Below are 21,910 nucleotides of genomic sequence, written 5' to 3'. Positions count from 1 at the left end.
AAATTTACTCTCTTATCAATTTTGAAATATACAAATACATTATTATTTACTATATTTACCAAGCTGTGAAATATATCTCAAAGAAAGAAAAGCTTATTCCTCTATTGAGGCTTTGTGCCTATTTTTAGTTGAGTTGTTTGTTTTCTTACTATTGATTTGTATGTGATTTTGTAAATTCTGGATACAAGGCTTTTATCATATATGTGTTTTGCAAACATTTTCTCCCAGTCTATTTCTTATCTTTTCATTTTTTCATGGTGTCTTCTGAAGTAGAAAAGTTTTGAATTTTGATGAGGTCCATTTTATCAATTTTTTCATTTATGAACCATACTTTTGCTGTTGTATCTAAGAAAGCTTTCCCTAGCTCAAGTCCTAAAGATTCACTTCTGTGTTTTCTTCTTAAAGTTCAATTGTTTTAGCTCTTACTTTTAAGTCTATGTTTCATTTCGAATTAATTTTTCTGTATGGTGTAAGGTGAGGGTCTAAGTTCATCTTTTTGCACACACATAATTTTATTATGAAACATCTTTCTATAATGTCAATATGATCATAGCTTAGTATTCCATTTCATGAACATACTATGAACTCTTGGTAAGTGTTTAACAATTGTCTCTCAAAAAAAAAATCTCTAATTTGTAGCATTTGCTAATTTTCTGTATGTAAATACTTCAATAATGTACAGTTTCAAGCTACCAAAGTGATGTAACTTATCACAGAGATGGGAAGAAATCACACAGTTGGTTCTTGTGAACTGCCACAATCTGGCTCCAACACGTCACTAACTCTATTTAACAATCCTTTGAGTTTTTTTTTTGCGCTTCTTGTTTGTCCCCCTTTTACTCTCAATATATATAAATATGCAAAACAAAAAAAATAAAGAAAAGAAAAACAGGAAGAAGTAGCTTATTTTATTCACTGCTATAAATGAATGCGGAGCTCTAGGGAGTTTCTAGTTCTCCCTCATTATGAACACAGCTGTAGGCAACATCCTTGAAGCCTTTCTGTGGTCACATTTGGTAATGTCTACCACATTTACTTTCAGGACAACTCCTAGCCTTGCTTCCTGGTGAAGGTAAAGAAAATCAAGTTTTGACAAACAGAAGTACAAAGCAGCTTGAACTTCTGCAATTTTGCAAAGACACACATTCAAAATTTAAATTGTGGAGGTGACTTCCCCCTTTTTCTCTCCTCTTAAGAACCAAGTGTTGCATTAAGCAAATGCTAAGGGGCGAAATAGTTGTCTTGACAGGCACTAGAATGATGCCAAGTGTGAATGCCATAATGTGCCAGCTTCCTGAAGGTGTCGTGGGCATCAGAATAATGCACGGAGATCACTGGAGTGTGACACTATTTCGAAGAAATGCATCCCACACTCCTTTTGAGAAAAATCTTGTAGGAAGTGCAAATAAAACTACAGGGTGCCACTTTGAGGCAGACACTTTTAATAAATAGCTATTAATGCCTGTTTGCATCTCTGTGGAATGCACATAGCTTTATCCACACCATTACGATGGGGATTTGAGGAAGAGCGGACACTGAGTGGTGTGGGGCAAGAGGGTTTTGAGCAACTATTACTACCTGACATGACCTTTACTCAGTCCTTATAACCACCTTCATTTAAACTGCCCCTTTCTGTTAATGTGAAAGGTGACGCTGAGAGAGATGCTGAAGTACTCACCCAGGGCCTCCTGGCTTTTAAATACCTGTCTTTTCAAGCCTGTGCTCAAAGTGTACATTGTGCGTCACCTCCAGCTCAGCGTCCTAGCACAGCCCTCTGCTCCAGCCCCACGTCCCAGCCCATCTGACACACCGTCCCCCTCGCCCCTCACTCTGGAAGCCGTACCCTCAAGTTCGCTTCATCCCAAACTTGTGCAATCCCAGAGGGAGTCACGCCTCTGGGTCTTTATTCACCACACCCTCATGCTGGAACACTCGTCCCACCTTGTTCCTCCAAGAAACACTTGTTCGTCTTTTTCTTTTCCCTGTCTCTCTCTTCCCCCAACTTTCCCCTCTCTCTTCCCCTTCTTTTTTCCTTTTCTCCTACATTTCTTTCCGTCTTTTCACAAAGAATGGTTTTTCTTATGATGTGGTCATTGTAAAAATTGGAGAGCACTGAAAACGTACAGAAGAAAACAAACATCACCCACTTTGTGACGACTTTATACGATGCCCTGTCTAATTAAGCGGGGATTACATTTCTCCGAATTCCTTGTCCAGAAGCTTCCAGGTGAGCCAGGCCCAGGGAGATATTTAACACAGGTTTAGGAAGCGAGTAGAGCACCAGCCTTCAGGTTATGCTGTGAAGATGCAAGCAGGTGCCAGGCCCCGCGGTGGCTCGTGCACATTGCCATCCATCTGGTAACTCACCTTGCTGGTGTAGCACTGGGACGTCCTCCTCGTCCTGCACCTCCAAATCCTGGGCCAGGCACACACAAGTCTCCATGGTGAATGGTGTGGCTTTCCCTGTAGGTCCCTAGTGGCGTGGTGGGTGGACGGGCGAGAGACCCACAGAGGCTCCAGTTTGTCCTCAGGGGTCTAGTTACCTGTGTGGGTTTGAGTTTGTCCTTATAGGTTCCACCTTCCTCTTGCTCATGTCCTCACCTGGCATTCCTTGCTGCTGCCTGCTGGAGTGGCGGACCTGAAGAGACTTCTGACTCACCATTGCGTGCAGAGGTGACACCCCGCATAGTCTTGCCTGCCGGCTCCCACGATTGCACATAATCTAATTCCCAAATAAATCCCAGATCCTGGAGGTCCTCACACTTTCTCAGTTCGTGATGACCTTAATGTCTCAGTACTTTTTCCTCTGTGTCCCTGAGCCAAAAGAAACACCAAACAGTTCCACTTACTATGCGGTTAGATCCACACAACTTGAGTACTTTTGTCCTAACAATGTAATAGCTGTTTGAAAAGCAAACACAAATGAATTGAAAGAAAAAATATTTGATCTTATTTTTAAATAATCAGGACCAAGGGGATATGTATGCCTGTTGGACAGGGCTCATCTTCTCCAACCTTGGCGTCGAGTCCCACACTGTCCCCCTCATTTTCTGTTTCATGCTGCTTTATCTCAGAGCAACCACTGCAATTCGGAGAAATGTAATCCCAGCTTAATTAGACAGGGCATCGTATAAAGTCGTCACAAAGTGGGTGATGTTTGTTTTCTTCTGTACGCTTTTCTTCTGTATCCAGCTTTGTAAAGATATGACAACTTTGAAAGGAAAGTACTGCAATCTAATGTCAAAACTATGGCCTGCCTCAAACTGGTAGTTCCCAGAGTAGTCAAGAGATGTCAGGTGTCAAGGTATATCCCTTGACAACTGGGTATATTCCATGGTACCGCTGTGAGTTCATTGTGGCCCTTGAGCGATGTCAGCACACAGTTTGGGAACCATGACCTTGTCCCTTATCACTTCTCTGATCAAACTCCAGTACACACATAACTCCATACAAATTTTGGGAATATCCCCTTATTGTCTTTGTGTTCTCCACGTATATCATAAAATGTGGACCGGAAGAATTCTATATTTCTCTTTTTTAATTTAACAATATTATGAGCATATTCCTAGGTCAATAAAAATTATCTTAAAAAATCATTCATATCTGAGTCATATGTCACATATACCAATATTTATTTAATTCTCTCCAGGCATTGCACTTTTCATCTGTATTCATTTTTACCATTATCTGTGAATATTTCCTTAAAATAGATTCCTAGGAGCAGCATTACCAAATGAACTTTTTAAACAATCTTGGTAGGTACCTATTGCCAAATTGCTTTCAGAAATAATGTACTAATTTACATTCCAATCAAAAACATATGACAATGACTGTTTTGTCACATCCTTAGGTGCACTGGGTATTTTCATTAATAAAATAAAATCTCTTCCACCATTTTTAATAGGCAAAGTAAATATTTCATTATAATTGGCATTTCTTTGATTACTAGTGTGATTAGCATTTTTATATTCATGGCTATTGCATTTATTCCATGACCTGTTTATATCTTTGTTCATTTAAAAAAAAATAATTGGGTATATTAATGGGTTTTGTATTGATTCAGAAGATTCCCTAATATGTTAGGAGAATTAATGCTGTGGCATCTTTGTCTTAATCTTTAGTTTTTTACATTTTTAATATTTTGGTACAGCATCATTATAATTCATTCTTTATTATGTGTGTCAATATACAAGCAGGCAAAATTCTCCCCCATTATAATACATTTTTTTTTGAAATGTGCTTAGAATGTCTCAACTGATTATTCTCCAAATGATTTAGATTTGTTAAATTAAGAGCCAAGACCAAATGCGTTTGAGGTTGAACAAAATCTACAAAGGAATTTCATGCTGGTCTTTCAGTCTCTGGTCAAGCATCATTTCATCAGACCCATATCCCCACTGACAGGACTGCCTCCTCCTGTGGCCCCTGCCCCGCACGGCATACGGAAGGCTTCAGTGTGTGGCAGTGTGGAAGGTCCTTCTCCCAGTGGCCTTCATACCCCTGGGGTCTGACTCAAGGGGATTATACCAAATGAAGGGATGAATGAATGAGCAAGTGGGTGGATGAGTAGCATCTGAATGGATGAATAAATAAATAAATAAATAAATGGATAAATCAAATTTACAGGTAAATTCTCCTTTTTTCCCTTTCCAGTGTTTGGCTTCTGGGACTTTTTTCTTCTTGCTGTCTTGGGAGGATAGACCTAGAAATTTCTATAATTTATTTATGTCCCAAAGTTCTGCTGGTGGCTTCAGAATACCCCACAGCTCCAGGCTTGCAGGGCTCCTTTCATCTCGAAACCTTGGTGCAGGTTAGGCAACCCCACCCCACCCCCCGCCCCGTAAGGAAGTGCAGAGAGGGATCCCTGTCATAGAGGCGTGGCAGAGGTCAGAGTGTCCTGAGTAGCACCCTTCCTGCTTCCAGGAGGCAAACTGGGGTCGGAGACAGAACGGCAGCCCGCCGGCTCTTCTTAGACAGCCACAACCCTCACAGCTTTCATGCCACTCAAGTTTCAGTCTTCTCACTACTCCTCAGTTCGTACCACAGAAAGTGAGAATGGGAAATGAAACGACCAGAAGTAAATACTGCGCAACTGTAGAGCAGGATAACTTTGCCAAGTCCAAATTCTTGCGCAGCACGGTGATGCGATTGCACTGAATTATGTCCGGACAGAGCAGCAGCTACGGACTTAAAAATAAGTTTTCTCTTTTCCAAATTTTATCCAAAAAATTTTATGGCAAAAGATGTTAGTTATCCATGGGGCTTGTGTATCATTTTAAGTGGCTAATTAAAAGGAGGAATGAGTGTGATAGGGAAGGGAATGTAAAATCAGCCAACATCAGGGTTTCTTATTGCCCCTGCCAATTCCTCTAACTGGAAAAATCAAAATTCACTCCTTCTGGTTGGTGTTTCTTAAGCTTTAGTTATTAGAATCCCTTTTTGATTTTTGCTATATTTTTATGTATTATTTACCTAACCATTATAAACTTAAATAAATTTACTTTAATTATAATAGCAATCACTTGTATGTTATTATGTACCAGGCACTCTTCTAAGCACTTTCTATGCATTAAATCATTTAATACTCATGACAACCCCATTAAGTAGATGCTACTATTACCTCCATTTCAACAATGGAGATAATGAGTCTCTGAGAAGTTTATTAACTTGCGATAGTCACACATCAGGTTAAAAACCTAAATAAGAAATGGAATACTACTATGGTAATAGAAGAAAATAGAAAAAAAAAATTGTTCTTAAGAGTGGGAAAAGAGCCCTTAAGCTACATTTAAATAGCAGAAGCCAAAAGACAAAATCTGATGAATTTTATTACATCAAAATTAAGGACTTCTCTTCAAGAAAGGATACCATAAACAAAGTAATATACAGATGGGATGATGATAGAAGTCATTTGCAGTATCTTAAAGCATTAAGAAATTAAAATTCAGAATATACAAATAACTCTTGCTAATCAACAAGAAATGGCAGCAAAGCCAATAAAAATGGTCAAAGATATGACAGATAATGTACAGAAGAAATGTAAAAGCCGATAAAAATGCATAAAGAGATGTTCGAAGCCACCAGTAATCAGGGAAATGCAAAATGAAACAACCATCCGTGTCGCTTTACTTGTGAGACTAGGGAAGACTAGAAAGCAGCATCAGGCCAAGCACTGGTAAAGACGTGGGGAGAGGAATCTTCATGCACAGCTAGTGGTGTAGACTGAACTCGTTTATATCTCCCTATGATCCAGCATTTCTAGTTCAAGTCTGTATGAGAATATTGCAGATTTATTTGCCAGAGTAGAGAGTTGGAAGCAATCCTGGTGCTCATTCCTGGGAGAGTAAATATGCATTATAGAATGCAGAAGATACACTCTACAGAGTACTGTGCAGCAGGTAAAACAAAAGGATTGCATATTCCAAATAGCGACATGGATGATCTTGCAAGCCAAGTGCTATGTTCAAAAAAGTGAGAAACAGGAGGCTGTGTCTGGTTCCCGCTCTCACAGCCACTGCAGTACGTTGAGCTCCATAGAGACAGCACCGGGGCACGTGAGATCCGGACGGGCACTGGATCACTCTGTGCCTTGCTGAGGAAAAATAACTAAACATGAGCAAAGGAGAAGCTAAGAAGCTGAGAGGCAAAATGTCACCATGCACACTCTTTGTGCAAACTTGTCGGGAGGAGCACAAGAAGCAGCACCCAGATGCTTCGGTCAATTTCTCAGAGTTTTCTAAGAAGTGCTCAGAGAGGTGGAAGACCATGTCTGCTAAAGAGAAAGGAAAGTTTGAAGACATGGCGAAGGCAGACAAGGCCCATTATGAAAGAGAAACGAAAACCTATACCCCTCCTAAAGGGGAAACAAAAAAGAGGCTCAGAGATCCCAATGCATCCAAGATGCCTCCTTTGGCCTTTTTCTTGTTCTGTTCTGAGTATTGCCCTAAAATCAAAGGAGAACATCCCGGCCTATCCCTGAGTCATGCTGCAAAGAAACTGGGAGAGATGTGGAATGACACTACAGCAAGTGACAAGCAGCCTTATGAAAAGAAGGCTGCAGAGCTGAAGGAAAAATACAAAAAGGATGTGGCTGCATACTGAGCTAAGGGAAAGCCTGATGCAGCAAAACAGGGAGTGGTCAAAGCTGAAGAAAGCAAGAAAAAGAAGGAAAAGGAGGAAGATGAGAACGATGAAGAGGAAGACGATGATGCATAAGTTGGTTCTAGCACAGTGTTTTTTCTTGTCTATAAAGCATTTAACCCCCCTGTACACAACTCACTACTTTTAAAGAAAAAATTGAAATGTAAAAAAAGTAAAAACCAGATATGGTTTACCTAGATTAAAAATGCCACATACAAAACAATAATGCATATTTTCAAGACACCTTAAAAAGAAAACGATACACTTTTAAAAACCTTAGAATGAGACTTCTGCTTTTGGTCACGATGGAATAACTGGTATTGAATTTGTCTTTCCCTTGTAAGTAACTATGAAACTGGACGAAGTATGAGGCCACCATGCTCAGGTGATGGGCCACAGGAAGCAAAGGACTCTTATCCTTGAAGAAAGGGATGCTTTCTGTGGTAGCGCAGGGAAGTAGAGCCCAGGCAGAGCAGGGGCCGCGCTGAGCTGAGGAGGCCAGACGAGACCTGGGATGCAGAAGCAGCTAGGATTTTTAGGGCAGAGGGCTGGAGAGGAGGCAGCTGCGTAGAGGAGAGGCTCAGAAGTCTCCACGGGGATTTTCTGTTGGGTCCTTGGCTGAAGGAAGGTTGTGCAAGAGGAATGTAGGACTCCTTGAGGCATAACAGAGAGTAGCTGCTGGGCAGCTGAGAGCTGAATGGAGATACCAGGCTTTGCATAGCTGGGAGGTGATAAAGTTTTGGCCCAGCCAGAGTAGATAAACTTCTCTGCCACATCCTATTAGTAAAAGCTATGGCCTATGGCAGTGGTTCTCTAACACTGGCATGTATCACAGTCACCCGAAAGGCTTGCTAATGTATAGATTGCGAGGTCTCATCCCCTAAGTTTCTGATTCAATAGGCCTGAGCATTTGCATTTTCACAAATTCTGAAGTGCTGCTGCTGCTGTTGAGGATCACAGCCCCAGAGTAAAGATGAGCCCTAAAACTAAAGTCAAAACTGAAATAGACACACGCTAACTAAACATAAGTCTAACAGGACCAAAAGGGTACACCAATGATTTGACAAGATTGGTAGAATGAATGACAGTACTTTTTAAAGGAAGATGATAATCCAGGCTCCCTGCAACATTATCACCCATAATACTTAGCATGCAATAAAAAAGTAATTGACATGAAAAGGCAGGAAAATTTGACTCATAATTTAAAAAAGTAGCCCGTAGAGACAGACCCCAAAATAACTGGGAAGTTGCAATTAGCAGTAAGGACTTTAAATCAACTATTATAATCAAGGACTTAAAGAATTAAATGGTCATAATGAATGAGCAGTTGTGAAATTTTAGTGGAGAAATGGAAACTTTGTGAAAAAAGTAAATGGAAATTCTAGAACTGCTAATTGCAACATCAGAAATAAATAACTTATTGAAGGGTCTTAACAGCATAGGAGAGACAATAAAAAAGGTCAGTAAGTGAATACAAATTATTGGGAAAAATGATTTTAAAAAGGAGATTTGAAACAACATTAAGCAGTAACAAAGGTACTCCCTTTTCTCAGGGGGATACATTTCAAGATCACCAGAGGATCCCCCAAAACTGCTGATAGTACCGAACTCTATCCAAGGAATACCAAGATCACCTTTTCACTTAAAGGAAGCACTTTACAGTTTCTCTTTGGCATGTCTGGATTGCCAGCAACACTACTCTTGGGATGGTTATTAAATAAAAAAGGGTTACTTGAACACAAGCTCTGCAAGACTGCAACAGTTGATCTGATAACCAAGACAGCTACTAAGTTACTAATGGGTGGGTAGTGAACACAGTGTGGATACACTGGACAAAGGGATGATTCACATCCTGGGTAGGACGGACCAGGATGGTGCAAGATTTCATCACGCTATTCAGAATGGCACACAATTTAAAATTTATGAATTGCTATTTCTAGAATTTTCCAACTAATATTTTTAGACCACAGATGACCAGGGGTAACTAAAACTGTAGAAAGCAAAACTACAGATAAGGGGGGATTACTGCATAACTGGAATCCCTGAAGGTGAAGAGAGAGAATTTAGCACATACAAAAAAAGTATTTGAAAAAATGATGGCTCCAAATTTCCCAATTTGGGGAAAAATCAACTTAAAAATCCAATAAATTCCATGAACCATAAGCAGAATAAACAGAAATAAAGCCAAAAATGCTAAAAATGAGGGACAGGGACAATATTAAAAATAGCCAGAGGGGAAAATAATGACACATTTCATAGGCAGTAACAATGATACAAGTGACTGCTAACTTTTCAACAGAAACAATGGTGTGCGGATAACAGTAGAATGACATCTTCAAAGTGACGAAAGAAAATATTGTCAATTTAGAATGCTGTCTGGCATCACTTCTCAGCCTTTTCACTAAGATAAAGTATATAATTCTCTATCTGGAAAAAATATGTTTTAAAAATGAGGGTAAAATAAAGACATATTAAATAATAATAAATAAAGACATAAGTTAAAACTACCAGATTCTTTGCCAACAGACCCATGCTCAAGATATGCTAAAAGAAGTTATTCAGGTTAAAGCAAATTAACATATGAAAGAAATTTGGGTAATATAAAAGATTACCTTTTTTTTCTCTTAATGTCTGTGTTTTAAATAGATTGTTCAAAATAATAACATTGTATTATGGGCTTTCTATATATGTAAATGTAAAATACATGGTAACAACAATACAGAGGATGGGAGGAAGGTCTTACATTTTATATGACGTGATATAATATTAATCCTGAATAGTCTGTGATGTATTAGGGATGCATATTGAAATCCCTAGAGCGACTACATAAAAAATAATATAAAGAGGTATAGCTAAAAAGTCAATAGAGGAACTGAAAAGAAATATTAAATATTTTTTGAATAACTAAAAGAAGACAAGAAAAGAGAAGAGAAAAATAGGACAAATAGAAAACAAAGTGCAAGGTAGTACACTTAAACCCAATAATGTGAATAATTACATAAAAACGTTAATAAACTAATTCAGTTGAAAGGAATTGTCAGACTGGATGAGAAAGAAGATTGAACTCCATGCTTTCTATGAGAGATGCATTTTAAATTTAAAAAAATAAAACAACACATTTTGAAAATAAAAGAACTAAAAATGATATACATTCATGCACTGCGTAATGACATTTAAGTCAGCAATGGATTGCATATATGACGGTTGTCCCATAAGAATATGATGGAGTTGAAAAATTCCTATTGCCTGGTGATGTCGTAGCTGTCATAACTTTGTAGCGCAACTTGTTACTCATATGTTTGTGGTGATGCTGGTGTAAACAAACCTACTGCACTGCCAGTCACATAAAAGTATAGCACACACATGTGTAGTACATAATACTTGAAAATTATAATAAATGATTATGTTACCTGTTTATGTATTTACTATACTATAATTTTCATTGTAATTTTAGAGTGTGCTCCTTCTACTTACAAAAAGAAGGAGTTAACAGACTCAGACAGTCCTTCAGGAGGTATTCTAGAAGAAGCATTGTTATCATAGGAGATGACAGCTCTGTGCGTATTATTGCCCCGAAGACATTTCAGGGGGATAAGCTATGGAGGTGGAAGACAGTGATATTGATGATCCTGACCCTGTGTAGGCCTAGGCTAAGTGTGTGCTTGTGCCTTAGTTTTTAACAAAAAAAGTTTCAAAAGCAAAAAAAAGTAAAAAAAAAAAATTTAAATAGAGAAAAGCTTACTGAACAAGGATATAAAGAAAGAAAATATTTTTGTACAGCTGTCCAATGCATTTGTGTTTTAAATTAAGAGTTATTAAAAAAAAGAGTTATTACAAAAGAGTAAAAAAGTTTAAAAAAATAAAAAAGTTTATGCAGTATTAAAGTTATAGTAAAGTTAATTTATTATTGAAGAAAAAATATTTTTTATAGATTTAGTGTAGCCTCAGTGTACAATGTTTATAAAGTCTAGAGTAATGTACAGTAATGTCCTAGGACTTCACATTCACACAGCACTTACTGACTCACCCAGAGTAATTTCTAATCCTGCAAGCTCCATTCATGGTAAGTGTTCTATACAGATGTACCATTTTTTAAATTATATTTTATACCACATATTTACTGTACCTTTTCTATGTCTAGATATATTTAGGTACACAAATACTTACCATTGCATTACAATTGCCTACAATATTCAGTACAGTAACATGTTGTATAAGTTTATAGCCTAGGAGCAACAAGCTATATACTATATAGCCTAGATGTGTAATAGGCTATACCATCTAGGTTTGTATAAATACACTATATGATACTCATGCAACAATGAATCACCTAATGAAGTATTTCTCAGAATGTATACCCATTGTTAAGTGATGCATGACTGTATCATGCTGAGAGAAAGCATTCAAAAGAGTGATATTAATATCAGAAATAGTAAACTTCTACACAAGGGTTATTACCAGAGATAAAGAGCTATACTTCTTAATGACAAAGGGGTGGATTCATGAGAAAGACATAATGGTCTTATACGTCTTTCATATAATCGAGCTTCAAAATATATGAAGCAAAAACTGACAGAAATAAAGGAAGATGCAGACAAATCCATAGTCATAATTAGATATTTTACCAAGCCAAAGTATTGTTCTATCTATCTGGCTGATAGAACAATAAGGCGAAAAATCAGTATAGAATAGAAGATATAAACAACACTAATGACCAACTTGACCTAATTGACATTTATTAAACATTACAATGCAGAATACATATTCTTCTCAAGTGGTCATAGAACATTAACTGAGCTGGACCATATGTACACAGAATATTTACTAATATAGATCATTTTCTGAGCAATAAGAAGTCCCAATACATTTAAAATTATTTGAATCATATAAGTCACAGCAGAATTACATTAGAAATCAATAACAAATATATCTGGAAAATCCATAAATCTTTGGAGGCTAACAAAGTTTTAAATAATCCATGGGCAAAGAAGTAAAAAAGGAAATTAAAAATTATTTAACTGAATGAAATGAAAACGTAACATACAATAATTTGTTAAATGCAGCAACCACAGTCCTTAGAGGAAAATTTATAGCTCTAGGTACCAATATTAGAAAAGATTACAACTAATTGATCACAACCAGTTACAGATTCCTTTGTTCCTTCTCCACTCCCACTGCTTCACTTGACTAGCCTAAATAAAATATAAAAAAGAAAAAGAGGAAGATTTAAATCAATGACTGCAGCTGCTTCCATTTTAATAAACTAGACAAAAAACAAAACAAAACAAAATGTATCCAAAATAAGCAAAAAAAAGAGATAAGAAAGACCAGAGAAGAAATCAATAAAGAAAAATCAGTGAAAACAAAAGTTGTTTTTTTGAGAAGATTAATAAAATCTTTAAATCATGCTTATGTTATGGGAGTAGGGGGAGGGTCAGGGCTATGTGGATTTTTTAAAAGAAAGAAATAAAAAATTTTAAAAGAAAGAAGAGAGGTGTCTTTGCCTCTCCCTAGTGCTGGGATTGTGTGCAGTGTTTCACATGCCAGAGCCTGGGACGAAGGGCTGAGGGGTACCTGACTGCTGCACAGAGTCTCTCAGCATTGATGGCAGGAAGGCCCTAGGCTGCATGTTCAGAAGAATTGTGACTACTTACTGAGGGGTTATGCAAAAAGAATACATTGACAGCAGCAAGAGCCAGCTTTCTCGTTATAAGAGAAGACAGTTTCAACTATGAAAATGGAGAAGGCCAGGAAGAACAATGTTATGTTAGATTGACACGGGAGATGTTGGCATGAACTCACAGCTTTAAATGTAATATATGATAGAAAGATAGATAGAAAATAGATAGAGAGAGATATATGTGTTTGTATACATGAGTGACTGTGTTTATATATATATATCTTTCCTAGCTCTGTACGTGGAGAAGACCCAGAAACAATAGTACTCCACTAGCAGTGAGCATGTATAGCAACCAAATCTTGGTTTCTGAATATGAGTTTCTACTACAAGAAGCCAGGCTGCTTGGAGAGCGTCTGTTTCTGTGGCTGGGGCAGGGAAAATACAAAATGAGCCTGAAACTTCTTGTGCCAAAAAGGAAGGAAGTGCTCAAAGAATAATGTAGACAGAACAAAGGAACATAGAATCCAGCTCCCATTAGATCAATCTGGGACAATGTGTGCATCAAAATAAAAAAAAAATCAGACCATATACCATTGAATAAAAAGGGACTCTATGAGAACATGCTGATACAAATAAGTGAATGAATGAATAAGAGGAGTAGGAGAGAAGCTTTTACTTTACAGTAGGATGCACACTAATAATAGTCACTTATTGAGTACAAAATGCTTACAGTGGAGAAACCTGGTAGACACCTTCTTAAACAAGTGATAAAGTTTAACATCTTTAGTCACAGGGAAGGTTGGCATCAGGTGTGTTCTGATGGTACGCACTGAGAACTCAGCATCAGTCCTGTGAGATTCCTGCCCTGGTTGCATAACCTGAATCTAATCATCAGGCAATATCAGTAAATCCAAATCCAGGAACCGTCTACTGTGTAACTGTGGTGTTCATAAATGTCAACGTCATGAAAGACAAGAAAAGCTTGAGGAAATGTTGCTGATTGAAGGAGACTAAAGAGGCAGGCAGATACGTAAAACAGGCCATTCTGGGTCCTGGGACTGTAAAGGACATTATTGGCAAAGCGGGCAAAATTGGAAAGAGGGCTACAGATTATGTGTTAGTACCGTGTCAGCGTCAGTTTCTGTTTTGGTTGTGTGGGAGTGCCTCCTTGTTGCCAGTAAAAACATTCTGAAGGGCCAAAGGGTGATGAGGCATCTTACTGCACCTTTCTCTCAAATAGTTCTGCAGAAAAAATAGTATTTTTTAAATCTGTCTATCTATCCATCCATCCATCTATCTGGAGAGAGAGAATGATGAATTTAAGGCAAATGTGGTAAAATGCTGATGATCAGGGAGTCTGGATGGGGGAGAAGGGAGCAACCTTTCTGTAAGGATGAAATGGAAAAATCAATGGGGACAACAATAACGCCAAGGTTGGGGCAGGACCAGGGCGTGGCAGAGGAGGGCAGGGGGGCAGTCAGGGGACTGGAGTGCCTTGGGTGGCCGAGGAAGGGCACTGGCAGATGTCTTATGGGATAAAGTTGGGGGAAGACTGCCCCAACTCCTTTGCTTTATTTCATTTAATCCTCAGAACAGCCCTATGAGGTAGACACCAGGCTCATCCTCACTTTGTATATAAGGAAATCGGAGGCTCAGAGAGTCATTCATTATTTTGAAAATGGAATGGCGGATTTTGTGAAACCTTCCACGTTATATCGCTGTGGATGATACTGTTTTCTGATGCAGTTTTATTAAAATGAAACCAAAGCAGTAGACAAATATTTCTTAATTCATTTAAGCCTCCTCCTTTGCACATGGCAGAGAGAGCTGACACCCACCTGGACTCCCCAAGCCTATGTTTGCCAAAATTTCTGTGTGGCGTTGTAAGCCCCAAGGCAGTGTGACCTCCTCCTCAGCAGACAAAAGTTTTCTAGACCATCATGGCACCAGGTTCTTTGTACAAAGATAACACTTGGGCACAGTCAGTCCCTGCCTGAAGGGGGAGGGTGACTTGGTATGAGTACAACTCTAGTGTCCAAAAAAAGGAGAGAGGTTAGCCCAATGGTGTCGCTGTGTCATACAGTGGGACACCTATTGGTCTAGGGTGCCTTGTGACTGATTGATTCCTTCCTCCCCTTTGCTGACCCAGCACTGTGACCTCCACAGTGGCCCCAACCATTCCACCTGGGCCCAGTTGGCATCTCTGTGCCTGTCTGCCTCACTGAGCTGAGTGCTCTGCAAGAACAGACATTCCTCACACATCGATGACTCCCAGGGCTCAAGAGCTCGCTTTGAATGGAGCCACCACTGCTGGGTTGGACTGACCTGTGCAAGCAATAATAAGGAAATGGGGGAGTAAATTAGGGTGCATCCCTGCCATAGCTTCAGTGCAGGCACCAAAAACAATGATTTGAGATGATTTATTGACACGGAAAAGTGATCACAACACAACAGTGAGTACAACTGAAGTCCATCTTTGTTATAATCATAAATATGCATGGAAAAAACAAACTAAAAAAGTACATCCACAAATGCATAGCAGTTGTCTTTGGGTAGTGGGATTATGGATGATTTTTGTTTGTTTGTCTTTTCTTTGTGTTTATTAACCTTTTTTAGAAGTAATTTTTGTTAATGGGAAAATTGTTTTTAAAGAAATATATGTCTCAGGGAAGAAAAGGGAACAAAGACATAAATAGGGGGTCCGTGGTTAGAGATGAAGTTTTGAGGACATTTTGGGTAAATAAGCTACTTTGAGTTAAGGGCCCTCTCTACCTCCTCCACCAAGACAGAGAGTCTGCCCGCCCAGCTCCTGCAAGTTTAGGTGTCCTCCTGGTAGACACTTTTCTCCCTGTCAGCTCCAAACATGGTCAGCTTGCACGGCAGATTGTTTGTTGCCGATTGGTCCAAGGGGGCAGTCAGAACTCTCTGCTCCATAAACCAGAAGACTTGGATGGAGAGCTAGAAGAAAGAAACCAACCCAACTTCCTTTTGCCTATTATTAATTTCTACAATAAAGCCATCAGAATTTACCTACACATCACCCAACTTGCAGGAAAGAGAGATTTGGAAACATTTCAGAAAGAAAGGAATGGTGAATGGAAATTAGGAGTCCCTTCCCTTTATGGCTATTTCAAGAAGTACATGTTTCATACGGTCTGTGTTTAGCCCACTGCCTGATTTATTTGATGTTAGTGAATATAAAAATCCTCTCTAAGGGCTTTCTTAGTTCCACTGCCAACAGTAGTTCCCCATTCCTATTTCCCATTAGGTCTCGAGTTGTTCCATCCTGAGTTCCACAGTCCCCAGGGTTTCCCAGACCCCAAACCCTGCTGTGGCTGGGGTCGGGGGTGGAGGGAGGAGCTGCTGGCTACTGATTGGCTCCCGGGCTCAGGGTGGAATCACGGCAGAACTCACTATTTCCAAGTTCATGGGTGGTGAGGGTGGGTCAGGGATCGGTCCTGCAGTGGATTTGCTGACAAATGTTGATGCTCACAAATTTGCAGTCCTGCTTGGGTGCCCCTTGCTGGTACCCTTTGTCCCAGTCTCTGCAATGTCCCCTTTTGTTCATTCATCTTTTGGCCACCAGGGAGAAGTTTATGGAAAAACCGAAGCCCCAGAAGTGATTTAGTCTAGGCCACCTTTAAGCTCCCTCTCAACCGTAAGTGGCGGCGATTCCAGGCAGTGCCAGGTGTGAGAATCTGACTGGGAGAACCAGGCTGTTTCCTCTCCTGGTCTGCGTGGCAAGTCACTCCCGCTGGGTCCTGGATCGGCCTCCAGTGGTCTGAGTCAGAACCCGGCAGAGAGTTCATGCTCCCCTGTGGAGGGAGACATGGAGCTGGCCCTCTCCAGCCTGTCTGTGGAGAGGAAGGGGAGCCATTTAGACAGGTGCACGGCCACGTGCCTCTGGAACAACTGGCGCAGGTACTTCCGGAACCTCTCGCCGACAAAGGCATAGATCACTGGGTTGACGCAGCAGTGTGTGTAGGCGATCACCTCCGTCACCTGCATGGCCAGGTCCAGGTGTCTGCTCTGCTGACACTGATTGCTGAACACAAAGTCTTGGAAAACAGAAATAAGTACAGTCAGATTGTAGGGGGTCCAAAAGAGGAAGAAGATGAGCATGATGACGAAAATCAGACGGACAGCTTTGGACTTCTTCTCATTTGGTCGTCTGAGCAGAATGTTTATAATGCCTGTGTAGCAGACGATCATGACCAACAGGGGCAAAACCAGCCCCAAGAGGTTCAGTTTCAGAGCCTGAAATAATTTCCACTTTCTTAGGCTTTCGTGAGGGAAATGAAGGCTGCAGGTGCGATGGTTGAACTCCCGCTGGGTCTTGGAAAAGTACATGCCTGGGACAGAAGCCAAGATGGCCAGGGCCCAGGTGAAGATGCTGGTGATGATACCAAAGGTGACAGTCCGAGCCCGCAAGGCAGACACAGCGTGGACGATGGCCAGGTACCTGTCGATGGTCAGCAGGATGATGAAAAAGATCTCACTGTACAAGCCTATGTAATAAAACCCAGAGAGGAGCTTACACATGCCATCGCCGAAAATCCAGTCATCCTTCAACTTGTAGTCAATCCAGAAGGGCAGCGTGAAGAGGAAGAGCAGGTCAGAGAGGGCCAGGTTGAGGAGGTAGATGCTGGTCATGCTTTTGAGCCTCTTGTACTGCATGAGGACCAGGACCACCAGGATGTTGCCCACCACGCCAATGATAAATACCAGGGAGTACAGAGGGGGCAGCACCTGGGCCCCGAAGGCCCTCTCACTGTCCTTCTGGCACGGGGTCGTGTCCCCATAGTCGTATTCTGTGGTCATGTCGTACTCCTCTGTGGTGGCCGAAACCTCCATTTTGGCTTCTCCTATGGGCCAAGGAAAATGGTTTCTGTATTTACTTTGTTGTTAAAGGCAGTGGGCTCTGGACAACAAAGACAAGGTGATGGTTACATTTCTTCAACCACTTGACAAATGTTTACTGAGTGCCTACTGTGTGCCATGCCCTGGGGATGAAAGGGAGAGCTAGGGAGACCCAGGTCCTCTCCTCCTTCTAGGAACTTATAGTCTAATGGGGGCTGGGGGGGGCAATAAACAAATGAGTACACAAAGCTTTGATTGAATTACTTTAGCAGTGAGTGTTGTAAAGGCAAAGTTCAGTGGATGGAAAGCCAGGCAGAGGGACACCTTACCACGCTATTATAACCAACACTTCCTGAGCACCTCCCATGGGCTGGGCATTGCACTTAGAGTTAAACGCCCCTTGAGGGTGTACCACTAGTGTTCCCATTATGTAGGTGATGACACAGAGGTTCAGAGTGGTTATGAAAGGTGGCCAAGGACATGCGTCTGATGAGAACAAGTGCTGGAGCTCAGACACAGGTATGCATCATCCTCATGCCCAGCCCCGAAACCGCTCAGCGTTCCTGCCTCCGTGTCCAGCGATGGCCTTGCACTGTCAAGTCCACACGGAGACTCTGGGAAGCAGCCTGGCCGAGAGTCAAAGACTTACAAACAGACCTTCAAGACTTTGGGTCTCAAAAGATTCTCAGCCAGGGGTGACATAGTGCCCTGGGGGCCCTTGAAAATGTGTGGGCATTTTTTTGTTATTGCTGTCACAAAGACTGGGGGATGCTACTATCATTTGGCAGCCAGGGCCAAGGAGATCCTGCAATGCAAAAATTATTCTACCCTAAACACCAATAGTGCTGCCATAGTGAAATCCTGTAGATTTTAAAAGCCATCACTTTGCAGATGAGGACACTGAGGGCACCAGAGTGGGCTTAGCCCAGCCCTCATACGGCACAGGTGACCCTGTAGACCTCCTGTGAGAGCTATGGGGAGGGCAGCACAGGCCAGGGGTGGGCAGTGCCCTAGTGAGAAAAAGAGAAAATGAGGGTCAGGGGAGGAAGAGCTCAGAATGGCCTCAGGTGATGAGGTGAGGTCACATGGCGACCAGGTGGAAGCTCTCAGATATTTTTATCCAAGGTCGCCTTAAAACAAACAAAAAGAAAACCAGAAAGAACCACTCAGTAGCTTGATTTGTAGGACTTCTAGCCCCTGCTTTTTGGCACACCTTTTGGATCCCTTCCAATTGCTTATTGAAGACAGCCCCCCAAAAGGAGTATGGGCTTTGGTGTAACCTACCAGCTATGTGGCCTTGAATAAATTAATCTACCTCTCTGAGCCTCATCCCTTATCTGTAACATGGGAAAGTAACTATTACCTTGCAGGCCTACCATGAGGTAACGTATGAGAAAAGTGCCCTGCCCCGGCACTTAGTAGGCCCTCAGTAAGTATCAGGGACCTCCTTCCTTGCAATAGCCTTTCTCTGAGGCCTGGCCCCACTGTGTACCATGATGTCCCAAGATGTCCCAGGCTCCAATGTCCAGGATGTCCCTGGCTGGCCAATGTACCCCACCCCAAACTCCCCCAGCCAGATCTCTTTATAGTTAATCTAGAAAATGATTTTTCTTGATCGTGATGAGCAATGACAATCCCTTCCATGTGAACGACACTTTGAAATTTTCAGTATGTTGCCACCAATTTGAATTGATTGACCCAAATACCAATCAGTAAAGTAGATGGCACCTACTTCATAATTCCTGTCTTGAACCTGGGTCTCTAGAGGTTTTCCTTCCACTTTCCTTAACAAATGTTTCCTGTTTACAAAATTTACATTTCTGCAGTGGCTGCTGGAAATCAGGGCACACATAGGGGGTGCTGGGCACCCTGGCTGGAAGAGGAGCTATTCTGTTAGGGTAGGAAGTGAGGGGCTTTCATTTCCCCTCAAATCCTTCCCTATTATGGCTCACTCCTCCATCTCTGGACACGTCTCTACCCCATCTGCCCTCTCTCTGCAGAGACCCAGGCTAGCAGGCACTAATGAAGCTGCGTTGGCAATTTCTGATCTCTGTAGCCACTGCTAGTGGTGACAAGGGCAGATGGCTCAGTTTGGCAGTCAGCACTTTTGGGCGGGCTGGCAGGTTTACAGAGGAAGCAGCAAATAGCTTGGAAAACACAAAGGGCAACTAGTGCTGAGCTGACTCCACGAGCTCAGTTTCTGGGGAATTTTGGCAAAGGCGAAGGAAGGCAAGTAGAATCAGCATCGTTAGGTGCCATTTCCAACAGAGTCACCTCCAAACTGCCCCCACTTCCAACTCCAGTTGCTACTTCCCCAACTTGTCAGGAACCAGGCAGCAACTCCAGGGCATACTGCTCCTAAAGGAAGGTGACCTGGGGTGGGGCTTCGGAGAAGAAACCAAAGGACCATGTTGCCATCTAATCTGCCAGCCTGCCCTGCTGCAAAAGTCTGCTTCAAGTTTATCGTGCAGTGGTCAGCTATAACCTGGCACCTGAAACCTTCCAGGGCTGGTGTCCTCTAGCCCGGGAACTGATGAAGTCTCTGAGCAGAGGAAGGGCAGTCTGTGCTGGTGAAAGACACCCGGGCCCGTGGCGTGCTGGCTGGCTTACACTGGTTCACAAGAGCCGATGTGTGCATTTCTTTCCAACTCCAGATTCAGTATGTTGGTAGCTTGAAATTGACCACCACGGGAGTACATACACCATGGAAATCAGCAAACATTATAAATCAGGCATCTTTTTTCAGGAGAATCAGTTGTTAAACATCTGCCAGCACACCACTGCCCAGGTCCCCAGAGCTGTCGTGCTGCTCATTGCAGGAACTAAAGGATCAGTGAGTGGTGCATAGCCTGATGGCAGCATATGCACGGAAACTCTGGGAGTTTCCAACCCTTCTTTGAAATCTTGGACCCTCTAGGAACCCTATGGAGGAATAATTGAAGCAGATTCCCGCAAGGAGTCACCATGCCCCTTTATCTTTAGAACAAAATTCTGACCCGGTCTTTGTTAATAAAACTGAATGGATGCCTCCCGAGAGGTCATCTGGCCAGCTGCTGGAATCCCACTTCCTTTAAAGACAGCAGTCCTGATTTTGAGGATCCTTGGTTCTAGTCTTCTTAAGGGATTGGCTCAATAGCATATTATCCTTGCATTGCAAAGTTTTTTCTAATTAGTATTTCCTTTGTGCTACAATTACTCCATGCACCATGTTTGGTTTTCCTTTATACGGGGAAATCTGGCAAGTAATTTCTTCTTGAATAGGTTTTCTGTAGAAAGCGCCTCTTGTCCCTTGACACAGGCTGACTTTCTTATTCAGTCACCAAAAACCAATGATTCATGAAAGCTTCCTTTTTAGCAAGAAAGTGTTTTACATCTGAGCACTCAGCCTTATAAATCTACCCATTCTCAGTGTTGTTACACTGTGCTGAATTGCCTCGCACATACACCACTGCATCTGCATCGCATAGTAGGCATGTGCCTGGCACCCAAAGAATTTCCTGCCTTTGAGGAGACCCTAACTGCATGCATGTTTTTAAACAAGAGTGTCCTTAATAGCAATTGACAAGACAGACAAGACAAATGCTACTTACTCTGCTTCCAAGGGATTTTGTCCACGATGTCCTTGTGTCCGGGGCTCTCAAGAGTTTTACGAATTCAAGGTTCAAGGTCCTGACCGAGTAGGAAGTCCTCGGCTTCCTTTGTGAAGACAGAGAATTGACTCCGGCTTCACAGTCTTTCAGAATGACAAGAAGAGGGCAGAGTTCCTCTTTTTGTGTGGTCAGATGCTCGTGAATGGCCACGACACCTACCAGTGGCCACCAGTTCCTAGAGGCCAAGTTCACTGTGCGGATTTTCTCTCCTCACTCAGCTGCACTTGAGTCTTTTCCTGGGAGCTCTGCCTGAAGGGGATTGAGTAGGGTGGGGTTGGGTGGAGTTGAGTTGGGGCAATGAGGTGTTCCCAGAACTTGTGGAGCAATTGAAGGTTGGGGTGTGTACGTATGGGGTGGGGGCAGGGCCTAGAGTTCTTGTGGTCAGCGGGCAGCCCTTTTTTTTTTTTTCAAGATTGCAAATGGAAGGATTTAAACCAGAAGCCTGAGTCTTGTTCCTCAACCAAGAGGTGGCAGCTTCTCTTTGGCGCCCCCTGCCTCCTTCACCTCTGACTGCTCACTGTCCCCCAGCTCTCTGTTCCCCAGTTCCCTGCCTCCACACCCACAGAGTGGTTCCCCTGAAAAGCCTCCAGCATGGAGGGACTACAGGTCTATTGGGTGGGCTTTGGACTTCCTATTCTGA

At 41.8% G+C, this 21,910-nt stretch overlaps 1 protein-coding gene across 2 annotated transcripts; it reads right to left on the bottom strand.

Annotated features, from left to right (window-relative positions):
• Positions 1–15,068: 15,068 nt before the first annotated feature.
• Positions 15,069–21,553, bottom strand: CCR1 (chemokine (C-C motif) receptor 1). 2 transcript variants are annotated; one of them, XM_012648391.1, is made up of 2 exons: positions 21,211–21,553; positions 15,069–17,681 (listed from the first exon to the last, which is right to left on the bottom strand). In XM_012648391.1, the coding sequence occupies exon 2, from the start codon at positions 17,612–17,614 to the stop codon at positions 16,547–16,549; it is 1,068 nt and encodes a 355-aa protein (XP_012503845.1). In that variant the 5' UTR covers positions 17,615–17,681; positions 21,211–21,553; the 3' UTR covers positions 15,069–16,546. The 2 variants fall into 2 exon arrangements, with proteins under 2 accessions (XP_012503845.1, XP_012496677.1); XM_012641223.1 differs by having other exon boundaries at positions 15,069–17,625.
• Positions 21,554–21,910: the final 357 nt, after the last annotated feature.

This window comes from Propithecus coquereli, unplaced genomic scaffold, assembly GCF_000956105.1.
Source record: "Propithecus coquereli isolate 6110/MARCELLA unplaced genomic scaffold, Pcoq_1.0 Scaffold1, whole genome shotgun sequence".
NCBI classification, from domain to species: Eukaryota; Metazoa; Chordata; class Mammalia; order Primates; family Indriidae; genus Propithecus; species Propithecus coquereli.
Note: the sequence above shows the minus strand (reverse complement) of the source record. Positions and strands in the feature narration are given on the sequence as shown.

Excerpts from the sequence above, each read along its gene's own strand:
- CCR1 (XM_012648391.1), bottom strand. The coding sequence starts at position 17,614 with ATGGAGGTTTCGGCCACCACAGAGGAGTACGACATGACCACAGAATAC.